Source organism: Brachycentrus maculatus, unplaced genomic scaffold (assembly GCF_059751285.1).
Source record: "Brachycentrus maculatus isolate JH-2025_06_01 unplaced genomic scaffold, ASM5975128v1 h1tg000645l, whole genome shotgun sequence".
NCBI lineage: Eukaryota > Metazoa > Arthropoda > Insecta > Trichoptera > Brachycentridae > Brachycentrus > Brachycentrus maculatus.
The window spans coordinates 79,632-92,935 of record NW_028281381.1 but is presented as its reverse complement, the minus strand read 5'-3'; the positions used below and the strand labels follow the sequence as shown (position 1 = coordinate 92,935).

Sequence of the window (13,304 nt, the reverse complement as noted above, 5' to 3'; positions counted from 1 at the left end):
TAATTAAATGTTAAACCCTACAATGATCTCAATATTCTATACATGTAACTAATAATATTATTTATCCCTTATATTGTGATGATATATGTATAATGAGTTATAATAACAATATTTAATGTTAACAAAATCTTTATCAAGTTATACAAAAGAAACATATTAGTTAATTAACCAGTTATCAATAATTTCCACAAAAAAAATTGATGGGAAATATTTACTTTATTTTTTAGTTGTACTAATCGAAAATGTAGACACTAGCCAGCTTTACATTTTAATTTATTTAGTTTTAATTTTAGTTAACTTTATCATATATATTTCAGCCAGTTAGTAACAGGTCGTAAACTCACACTCAATTTTCTCTTCTTTTAAAAATATGCTCCATCTCTTTTGCGACACCTAATATAAATCTTACGAAGCATGTACTGAGCATTAAGACAAGCCGTCAAAATGATGCTTGAGATCTTTACAAGTACTTATCAGTATCCGACCCCTTTAATGTTAATTTATGTTAAATTACCTTTTTAAAATCATACATTTACTTGACTTTCAATATTTTAGATATTGATATCCACGCCTATCATTTGGTGGCTTCCTCACAACTTGGAGACAGTTCCGTGTTGTTACTGGATGGTCGAGGATGTCCAACTGGTCAAGTGGACTTTCCAGCTCTTGTACGGAATAGATTACTGCCAGGAAAACATGGTGGAAATGATCGAGGTATGTAATGAGTTCTTTAGCATTTTGATAATATTTTTATATTGATTTTGTAGAAATTGATAACAGGTATAATATTTAGCTGACCAATATTAATAATTATGTTAATTGCAGGGCAAATGCTCCCATTTGCGATTGAATTAATATATTTTTAATTTCAGCGTTGAGTTGCAACTAAGTAAAACAAAAATTAAAAATGGATAGATTCTACTACAAAGTCACTCTTTAACCAATGAATGAAAATGAATAAATATAATTTGTATTCCGCTCGATTGTGGCAGAAAACTTGCCAGATAGCCGAAAAAATAAAGATGTACAGCTTTAGGAGAGTAATCGCAGTTTTCGGTGAATTTGGTGTTAGTGTATTTTTTTGGGAAGTTTTACGTCAAGCATTAGCTTAGTCGAATAAATAAATGAAATTCATCGAACAAAATACGTAAATGAATTACAAATTAGATTGTCAGCCACACGCCGTTGCTACTGTGAAGATTATAAATCTTATAAATTAAAATAATCATTGTTATCCAATGCATGTGACAAAAAGTACAGATGTTTCTAATAAAATTGCTCTGTATATTTATGGTATTTCAAGTAATTCACAATTTCTGACATGTAATAAAACACTAATCCAAAAATCCAAGTCAAAAAGTGTAAAAAATTAAAATAATTTATTCTCTAATAAACAAAAACCTTTGCTTCGTTCACATAAATTTCTAAGATTCTCAAACTATGTGGTAAATAAAATAATTAGAAAATTATTTTGCATTGCTTCCAGGTGGAAAATTCTGGTCTATCGGCGCCACAGTACCGGCCATGAGGGCTGATCGAAACAATGTCAGTAGAATTGACGGTGGAGCTGGCAACTCTTCTATCGAGGAAGGAGCAGTCAGACTAAGTGCCCGGTTTAGGGCCTTCAGGTTTCCCAATTCCCACGTGGTCAAATTTAGCGTCATGGTGCAGTTCTGTGTTGGGCAATGTCCGGAGGTACCTTGTCATATTTCCTATAATTTTAATTTAAACACATCGAAATAAAAAAAAAAACTTTTTATTTTTACTTAATATAACCGAAGTTAATGGTATATCTATAAATTCCATGTAGTATCATATTGGCAACGTAGGTACGTTTGTTTTTGTAAACGTCCAGTTTTTTCTTAATATTATTTTTTAACACAGATATCTTTCGCTTTACTTCAGAAATGTAATGAAACCTAATTTTATTATAAAAATAAAGTACTAATTTGTCCATAATATGCTTTGATTCTGCAAAAAGACAAAACAACCAAATTTTTAAGATTTGATATTTAATTCCCACCCTTTGTGTAAATAGTTTTGTTTTTTATTAAATATAACTAACTAACTAACTAACCATCTCGCCGCTTCCCCGCAGGGGTAGGCAGAGATAATAGAACGCCACACCACTCTGTCTTTGCAAACATTCTTCGTCTCTTCCACGTTCACGCATCTCCTCATACATACCCGCCAATTGTTTCGACTCCTAACCGAAATATTATTAAATATTATTTTTTTATTTTTTTGTTACTTGAAGTTTAGGCGTCTTAGGTTTGCATCGCGTAGATTATAAATACAAAATGATGAGAAACGTATGTTGTGAATAATAATTTCATAAAAAATTAAGTGAATTCTCACTTATAAGTAAAAATAAAAAATAATAAAATAAAACGAATGAGAAACGATTTTTCGAAACTCTGTGTCTGCTTGTGATTCAGGAGAAAAATGGTCATACTCATTTTTAAATTGTTTTTATATGATAACTTCGTATGGATTTTTTTATTATTATTAAAGTATACATTGAATTTCATTTCAATATTTTGTTTGGTCAAAAAAAAAATTTAAAAAAATTAAAACGCTAGTTTGAGATTAGTGCCTTTTTTTTAAAGTTTCGTGTATAATTTTCTTCCCAAAAACAGTATACATAAAGCCTGAAAAACAAAATATTAATTTCTGTAACTTTATTTTAAATAGTAACCATTTTAACGTTACTTTTATGCATCTTTCACATTTAGAATGGATCCCAGTACTCAACATGCTCCCAAAATCTTTCAGAAGGAGTAGATCATTTATATCTATATATATATTCAAGAGAGTTTTTCTCTTCTTTGTCAATTTTATACTGTTTGAGATATAAGGTGTCGTGTGATACAAACGATATAATATATTTCTCTCATTTAAGTGAACTTAAGTATTTTTATCCAAAGTTACTCAGAAAAAAGAGAATTTCTCTTGGAACCCTACTTAATCACCAGGATAAATATAATCCCATTTTACTTGTTACTTTGTACTTAGTAGACTCAAAGTCTTAGTAATATGGTATATGAGATGTCCTTCCACAAAGTTCACACAAAGCGTGGTCTGTTAGTCTAAAAGTGAGACTCTATGCATAAACTAAAATGCTTCTTAAAATTCTATTCAAAAACTTTAGTTTAAAAGTAATGCTGCGGAGCTCGGTTACCGGCAGGTCGGCGAATTGTCAAGAAATAAACCCTAAAGTGACTGTTCTCTGTAACTGTAAATTCAAAACGAAAAAAACTTTCATAAAAGTGTTTACTAAAAAACCCATCTATTTAAACGTTTGAAAGATCCTCACCGCAATATTTTATTTACTAAAAGATGCCTAAAAACATGATCAAAATTTTTATGCAACTTATAATTTGACGAGTTATTTTATTGATAACATTTTGGGTGTCTTAAAATTCTTGTTTTGAATCTGGATTTCTCCACTCAATAGTTATTTTTACATTTCGACGGATGTTAAAATATTAATAAAAAAAAAGTAGGGTGGAAACCCAGATTTGTATACAAGGATTTGGATAAAGCCAAAATACTCCGAACATACGCAAATGCTTGCAAGGTATAGAAATCTTCTTCTCTTCTTCTCCATGACGTCAGTCAATTAGGAGTCATTGTCCTTGTCTTGGGCAGCTCCCCATCCCTGAGCCCCATTCAATATTGTTTATTCCAGAATCAGATCATCTATCTTTTGCCTACACATTATCGACCTTTTTTATCTATTTACTTAAGGTACGGAAATATGTGATTGATTGTCTTCTTGATTTTTTTTTTAAATGTCAAAAGAAAAATTTGTCTTTCTGAAAAAATACCCCAATATCCCTTAGTATACGTCAGTGGAAGGTTAGATTGTGCATAAAGTACAAAGTCTGTCGGTCGCGGGCATTGCAGTCTTGTGCCGCCCCAGACGGAAAGTTCCCGAGCAGTGCCGGGCTTCCGTAATAATTATACCAGGACCGGCTCAGAACATTAACTCTGCTCAGTGGGCGCCGTTTCTCAGCCAAGTGCGAATGTTTTCCGTTCCCTTTTTCTCGCCCGTGCAAAATTTATTCCAGACTAAAAGTATTCCCGTGTCATGGCGTTAATGTTGCGTTGCATTTCCGGAATCGTATTTCGCATTTATAATAGGTACTTAATGAAATCTAGAACTCCACTTGATTCAATGTGAGAATGCACACTGGATTCGGAATGAGAACGCAAGTCATTGAATGCACCCTCGTAAATACGTACTTGTTTTTATTTAAAACATTTTTAAATTCCACCAATGTAGATACATTCTTCATAAGCTCTCATCATTTTAACCTTAAGTTGGATCCCACTTGTCATTTGGTCTTAATATAATTTCATATTTATTTAAATTATTTTTCTGCAGCCTATAATGTAAATCTTTCCAGCTCGTGGCGTGATTTGCGAGACAGGTATCACGAAACCAACATTACCCATTTATACGACACTAGCTGTACTCAGCTAAACGTTGCTATGGCTAACTTTGATAAAAGGAAAAAAAATAAAAAAGGACACATTTTTCAAGGTTGTGAAGCAATGTCAGTATTAAAAATCTATTAAACGACAAAGAAATACAAAACATTTGAAAATATACGTTACACCAGCTAACAAAAAGTACGCTGTTTCCCATGAGCAATGTTTTAGTTTTACGTGTGTTGCTGTTATTTTCAACAAATGATGGTGTCATTGCTGTTAAAAAATGGGTTTTTATTGGCAATTTTTTTTGTAAATACCTTTTTTCCTGCTACAGAAAAAATACGTATCACGTTACATAAAAAATAAGCATATTCGAAAATAGTATTGTGTTAATATTTCAAAAAGAGAATTTAAAATTTCTAAAAATGCACCTTGAATTTTATTCATAAAGATCATAAATGGGAGATAAAGAGAAAGTCTCCACATCCGTGGAATGATGTTACCACTATGATGCGCTTCTTTCATTCAATGTTCAGTTTGCAGTTTGACAATATAAAAGCAAGATTTCTTTATAGTTAAACATTTATTATTTATGTTCAGGGCTGAGCTCGACATGAACATATTGATTTCACTTAACGTAATAACTTGTAGAATATCAACAAAAGCTAAAGTATGGTCATTATTTAGTATTCAAACTTATTTTCGGCAGTAAAAATAAACAACTATCTATTACACGCAAATGCGTGCGTAACTCAAATAAACTAAATCGAAAGAAATCTTGTAGATTGTTATTTTATCTACCTTAATACAAATCATACTAAATAAATATCAGACTAATTTAATACACAATTTCACAAAGAAAATTAAGATTATTGAATTCATTTAAAATACAAATAATAGCGACATTTTTTTTAACATATTTTTAATATTTAAATCTGTTTAAACAACCCAAAACAGTGATAGTTTATTAATGTTTAAATTTTTATTAATACAATGAATTATTTTTGTTTTTTTTATTATGCTACCATTGTCAAAAAAAACATTAAAAACAATGAAAAACATAGTTCAATTATGTTGAATATAATTAAAATTGTTATTTATTTATTTAAAATAACAATCATTGACTGTATTGAAATTAATACATTTATGACAAGCCTTTAATACATACCTTTTATACATCATGTTGATGCAGTGTTATTTTGATAGTAGGTAGGTACTTATATGTAATTATATTATGTTACGTTCAGATACTAGTTCAGGGTAATATTAAATACATATTACAGTGAAAGATTACTTATTTTTATTTTGAATCGAACCTGTGGTATACAGCACGATATCTAATCGCACCAACCATTACAATATAGGGAAGGAGAACTATACATACAAGAGAAAGACATAAATACATATGGTACGATACGGGTATAATGTATCACTCAATTTTGGGGGCTTTGCCAAAAAAATACGGTTATAATTTTTCACAACATTTTGAGTGTGTCCAAATACTTGTTCACAAAATCTGGATTATCTCCAATTACAGGAGTTATTTTCATATTATTTTTTGACATCTCATCAAAGATGAAGAAGAATATGGAAGTCTGGGCATTTACGGGGCTTACGACCGTCATAGGCTGGTTTAAGTGATCACTTTACACACGTGTAACATTCACCAATTCTACCCATTATTGACAACCACACTACTCAAATTCTTGGAAGTTCTATATATATGAACCAATTTAGAAACCTTGTTCTTGAATCACTAGAACTTCACTAGAGACATCTATTGGTGAATGTTACACGTGTGTAAAGTGATCACTTAAACTAGCCTATGACGGTCGTCAGCCCCGTAAATGCCCAGACTTCCATATTCTTCTTCATCTTTGATGAGATGTCAAAAAATAATATGTTATAATTTTTTATCAAGTCACAAGTTTTCATCACAAATACGTTATTTTTGGTAATAATTACATTACCTTTTTTCCTCGTATTTGTACTTTTAAATATAATCCTTTTTATATGTTTATGGTTCATAAGAATATTCAAAAAGAAATCTTGAGATACAAATATCGGTATAAAATATGCTGTAAGCAAACACGTACTGTACTCCCACCATTTAAAATATACGGATTATGGTTTCGCGGAGTAAACATTAGGCGTAATGTTTGTAGATCTACACGTTCATAAATAAGCAAGTGCGTAGCATTAAAAATGCTGAAAGTAGGGTGGTTCGCTAATATGGTAAAAGAAAGATAAAACAACCGCCTTGAAAGATTTATTGAACTCACATTCGCAGAATGATAAATGGTGATGTAAAATACGATTTACAAGCAGACACACAACCAAATCTGAAATTTTATATTTTTTCTCTAAAAGTGTGATATTAAACTATTGTTTGATTTGGTATAAAAATAAAACTCTTGTATTTCACCCTTTTGCGTAAATTTATGTACATACAACTAGTTTTGAGAACATATGTAGTTATCGAAATTAGTCGTGTTTGCATTGATAAACTCAAAAGTGCTCTTTCGCAACAACAGCAGGACCTCTGTAATCCGAACGCAGAAAATTGACCCTCTCTTCGGACAAGTGGAGCGTTTGGATTACAGTACAGAAAATCTGTATTTTCATTAAAAAAAACGAATTTGTATTGTGAAATTTTAAATGTTGAAAGTATTTTAAATGTGAAATTCACTGACCCTTTTTAAAGAAATCTAATGTTTTCGTTAGTCGAGATTTATTTAATAACAAGTAAAAAACTATGTCTCTCAATTTACGTAAAAGTATCTTCTCTGGCACGGGAATATCCACTTGGTCAGCCCTTTCTAGGCATGTATTCAAGCGTCCGGATTAGCGGGGGTTTGGATTAAAGAGGTCCTGCTGTATTTTAATTTAAAATTCAAAATGCACTATCTATTTTGTGTTTTCAATCATAAAAAATGTTAACATACTACATAATAAATAAAATTTCTGTTCATTAAAACATATGAAATAATCCTGAGATACAAAATATTACATTAATCTTCTAAAATGGCTTAAATGTGTATACTTTAATTTTTGATACACATTTTATTAGGAATATTAAAAAATGAGCAGCAGACTACATTTATAAAATAATTAACCTAAACATTTTAATATCTCATATTAAATAATTACAGTATTTATGTTGATATGTACGTATTAAAAATTCACTTAACTTGAGCAAAAAAATTGTAAAAAAACTTTTCTGATACCTGGTGGTGACTTATAATAAGATCAAACTATTCATGAAATAAGTTATAGAATTTGTTGGATTTTTGCGAGAGTTAACCTGCGTTGTTCGTGACAGCTTTTACTTTGAATGGGCTTCAGTTCGGAGGCGTCTATGTAATGTAAGTGATCGAAAATTTTGGAAGTATTTTTAAATGTATTTGATAAAATATGAAACATTTAGTAAACAATCGTACTTGAAATATTATGTTTCGTATTAAAAAAGACTACTTTATTTTTCCTTTATTTTGTTTTTATAACAACGGATTGAGTTTAATTTTAGCATTAATAGTGTGATGCTTACCAGATTTAATAATAATGCAAAAAAATGCCAGACTAGGTTTTCTATTGAAACCAATTTTAAATGACTGTTGTTTTTTTCTGAATATTTTTCGAATAAACTATGTAGTAAATTTTATAATACTTAGTAAAATAAAACTAAAACATCGTTTTCACCACTTTTATTTTGGTATTTTTATCTTAACGGTTTCGGCAAGATTCTTATAATCTTCAGGAATAGACTAATACTCGACATGAGTACATGTCTACATGAGTACATGTATATTTCTAAAGATGACAAAGTTCTTGTTGAAACCGTTTGGAGAAAAGTAACAAAAATGAAAACGGTTAAAACTAAGTTTTTGTTTTATTTTATAAAGACTGCTCTTTTTATTCATTGCTTTTGATGAACGAAATATTTAATTAAATGAGAATTTTTCACAGTTTAGTTTTTATTTTTCTATTAATAATAAGTCTAAAAAAAGAGACTGATGATAATAAGAAAAACTAACAAAAGAAACAGTAGAAAATATTTTTTAAACGAATGTTTTGTCGTTAATTACCATTTTGATTGAATATAAGGAACACACTTTTTATCGTTTGCTTTAAGTTCGATTTGGATTTTTTTAACCTTTATTTGTTTCAGGCAAATTGTGATAATGCTAGATCCTCTCAAAACCGAGACACAAGAGATGTCCATTTACCAACAATTGATATCGGAGAAAGAATATTCCAGCCAGTCCCAGATGTACATAGTATCCCTTATGAGAACGCCACCATTACGTTTCTGGATAAACCCCTCACGAGGGAGAATCCAGCACGCAACGCCCAGATAGTGGTCGCTTCCAGCGAGAGTAATGGAAGAGTAAGAGAAATGTGCAGAGAAATCAATGATAGTCGCGAGAGAAAAGTTCCGCTTGAACTCTCTCTCATAGTGGCGTCGTCAGACGTGTTCTCTGCTGATAGTCTGATATATGGCGAGAATAATAAAGTTCTCGTCGCGGCAGTTGGTAAGAATATTTTAAATTAAAATATACATTTTTTAAATATCGTATTAAATTATTCGTACTTTTTTACTCATTTAAAAAGTCTTATTAAAAAGTCTGAGGTGTTATGGTTAGCATGTTTAGCTACCGTGCTGGAGGTCTCGGGATCGATTCCTAAAGGGGGGTGAAAATAAATATAAGTGATTTTACACTCTAATATTTATTTAATCTTACCCTGGACTGGTCCCTGAAGAGCAGGAGAAATCACATTGCCTTCATGTAAGTAACAATCAAGATAACACTGCGTCAATGTGATGCAGTACCCTATGCACCGTTGAGCGCTGATAAGGGTTAGAAGAAGAAGAAGTCTTTTCAAGTTTAATATATTTTACTTTGAGTAATTACAATTCAACTTCTAGCTTCATGGAAATATATCATAGTTAATTCTCGTTCAAAAAATAATTCCTTCATTGTTTCACTAATTTGTTTGCCGTGTTATTATTTAATCACTTTTTACTACATTTTGTGTTTTTAGAGGATTCAAGAAATGGAAGAAGTAACAACATGATTTGTATTCACGAAGCTTTGTTTATTTCTATAACTATTATTTGGCTGCTGGTACAAGTCGTTATACTCGTGGGATGCATGATTGTTATAAAAAGGTATTTTAAATTATTTTTTATTAAAACTGTCGATCATTTTGTATAGACTATAGTTGACCTGATGATGAAACAGTTATTTTCAAAATCGGTAATCGTGAAGTAGAGTTTTTAAGTGGTATTACACAATGTGAATGATGAATGATAATGAGAGTTTTATATTACCATATTACAAAGTTAAGAATGCTTCAAAAATACAAAATATATTTTATTATTTAATTATTATTTTTAATAAAAATAAGAGACTAGAATGGTTGACTGGTTGGTAGAAGGTTAAATTGTTATTTTGGCATTCAATTGTTGTTTTGAAATTTTATTTCATTTGTTATTTTAAACTCAGTGTTTCCATTTTGTAAAATGTTTAAAACAACTTTGATTGTATCCATTCTCCTCGATTAAAAACATTTTTAAATTTTCTTTTTATTGAGTTTTGATTTCAGATTTCCGGAATTATACAATGTGCATGTTTATTTGATTGATTTTGATAACGATTAGTAATCGAAAATATTTTTTTTTTATAAAAAATATATATTTGTACGCTTATTATTCAAAAATATATATTACCGCGTACATAAGACTAGGTCTACATGTTTTGCTCCTTATTACTTGTCACAATAACTGATTTATTTATTGCATAATCAATATATGTGTGGTTACAAAATTCACTGCTATTTGTACAATTTTAATTTTAGTCAATATGCATTGCATGTAATTTTGATTAATTAATTTATATGTTTCATAAATTATTTAGTATATTACCACAACTTTCCTCAAGATACTTAAAAAACATATATTTTCCTTTTTTTATATTTATTCTATCATAATACTAATTAATTAAATATTTTTAAAATATTTTGTTTAACACGTATTTTGCACTTACTAACGTTCAATTTCAGTACCATAACATGTCGAAAATGGCTCTCGTAGGGAGAAAATAGTGTCACAATATCTCAAATGTTTACATACACCCTTAACATTGACGCCGAGATTACTATAATTACATTTTCTTTTTTTTCAGATACAGAACCTTTGTAGAAGAAAATCAAATCCAGAAAAATTACCATTCATTTGATAATTTAGGATTCGAAGGAGTAACGACAACAAGGAGAGTACACTGGCCAGATCAGAATTTTGAACATTTGAACACGTGATTTGCAATAAGTCTTTTTGTTTCCATCAGACCACCGTTTATATTTACAAACGGCTCTTTGAAAGATTTTAAACCGTTTTTAATTTGAAGGATTTACTTTTCAACATAATGAATAAAATTATTACATTTTTTATTAATTGATTCGGCACTCACTTTGCGGTAAAATCTATCAATTTTGTATATAATTTTAACTTAATAAATACCACTATTGCATAAAATCTATTTTGACACATGATGTATTCAGAATCATTTTCAAACACCGTATTACAATTCTTAATTTTAGAGTTGTGTCCTTGGGACGTTGAAGGTTGAAGAGAGGGTAGGAGATATTTTACATTTTTATTTATTTACTTTTATTTTTATTTTTTATTTCTGTTCACATAGTATTAAAATTTAAACGTGTTCAAACGGGTAAAAATATATATTTGACAAACGAATAGACAAAATTTAAGATGATAATATGAAACATCACATCGTCAAAAAAACTATTATGTACCAAGATTCAAACCCAGGTCCTCTATTATCCAGTCAGGTGCTTGAATTATTCATCTAGGTTCAAATCCTGGTGAAAAAATGTGTTTTTTTCCCTCATTAGTTTGTTTGTTAAATGTTTAACATTTTAACTTTTGCTTTATCTTAAGATAAATTTGTTCAAGAAAAAGCACAAGTAAAAAGTAGAGAAAACCCTTAATAAATTTTGATAAAAGGTTTATTAATCAAACGCGTATTAAAGGGACGTATTATACAAAGACGAAATGAAAAGACCTTGTATGAACATCGTCACAAAACGTATTTAAAATTAATAAATGTACTTATTTGAATAACCTACCATATGCTTGTTATTTATGCGCGTCATATTATCATATGCATAGTTTAGTGCTAGGAGCTGAGGAAATATGCTCTAAGGAAACCCAATGTTCCTGGTTCGTATTCCGCTGGTTTTCTCCAACTCTTTATTCCTGAAGATACGAGATTTTCACTCTGCGGAATTAAATCACCTAAGTTACTGCTTCCTTTTTTTTACTTTTCAACTTCTCTTAGGTGATAAGTGATGGATTATTTATCCACGCCACTTGGAATATATCAGAGAACTTATATATCATCCAATGTATTAACAAACCTAAAAAATACAATTTGAGATTTCATTCGATATAATAATGTTATCCTGTCTATATAGTGGTAAATCAACTCTTTTATCTTTTACAAAAAAAAACGCGTTTTGCTTATATCGTTTAATTTAATATTTAATAAAAAAAACATACCCATATCAATATTCTCACCTGTGGTAATTACTGTTCAGTATAGGGGTTCTACATTTAATGTAGAAGCATCTCACATAAATTAAGACTTCTACTATTTTTTTTATCTATTCATAGTTTTTTTCTTGTTGTTGTTGTAACTGTTTAAAAGACACTTAATACAAATACAAAAATTAAAACAAGGTTACATAAATCATTTAACCGCGTTATATTCTCTTTTTGTCTTTAAAAATATAACAGTGAAATTTTAGTATTTTTTATTTGGTATGTAGAAAAACAATTTGATTCCATTTCAGTATACTTTATGTACATGTTGTATAATATATGTATTTATGAAGGTAGGTCACAGCTTTGCCAAGTTTTTCCTGGTGGCGCTCATAAATATGCATACATAGAAATAGTGCTTTGTGACAAATGAGAAAAATTGCCTGGAGGAACTTTCTCCCTAATCTGGTAACCTTGGCGGCAACTTCGCTGCCTTGAATGGAATTGTCATTATAACAATTACAAAACTTTTTGAAAGCCTATAAATTTGTTTAAATTCAGGTCACAAGGTAATTTATAATACATGCAGTCTAACATTTAAGATTGTATTCATATTCATTTTCGGTAGTTTCGCGAAATGGATATTATTTTCTGCTTTTAATTTAAACCACATCTCAATCACGAATTATTTCTACCACCCTATATATATATATATATATATATATATATATATATATATATATATATATATATATATATATATATATATATATATATATATATATATATATATATATATATATATATATATATATATATATATATATATATATATATATATATATATATATATATATATATATATATATATATATATATATATATATATATATATATATATATATATATATATATATATATATATATATATATATATATATATATATATATATATATATATATATATATATATATATATATATATATATATATATATATATATACATATATATATATATATATATATATTTATATATATATACATATATATATATATATATATATATATATATATACATATATATATATATATATATATATATATATATATATATATATATATATATATAAATATATATATATATATTATATAATATATATATATATATATATAAATATATATATATATATATATATATATATATTTATGTGTATATATATATAATTATGTATGGTTTAATAGTTACCAAAGTATAAAATTTATGATCTTGTCAAACTTTTTTTCAATTAAGACTTGTGTAAG

At 28.6% G+C, this 13,304-nt stretch overlaps 1 protein-coding gene across 1 annotated transcript in view; it reads left to right on the top strand.

Moving 5' to 3' along the window:
- LOC148300860 (uncharacterized) overlaps positions 1-11,672 on the top strand; it is a 36,566-nt gene extending 24,894 nt beyond the window's left edge. Inside the window, exons 9-13 of the mRNA XM_088274196.1 lie at positions 556-714; positions 1,487-1,695; positions 8,609-8,972; positions 9,484-9,610; positions 10,626-11,672. Of these exons, the coding sequence (XP_088130322.1) occupies positions 556-714; positions 1,487-1,695; positions 8,609-8,972; positions 9,484-9,610; positions 10,626-10,758 (992 nt within the window). The 3' untranslated portion in view covers positions 10,759-11,672. The remainder of the gene's footprint in view (positions 1-555; positions 715-1,486; positions 1,696-8,608; positions 8,973-9,483; positions 9,611-10,625) is intronic.
- Positions 11,673-13,304: the final 1,632 nt, after the last annotated feature.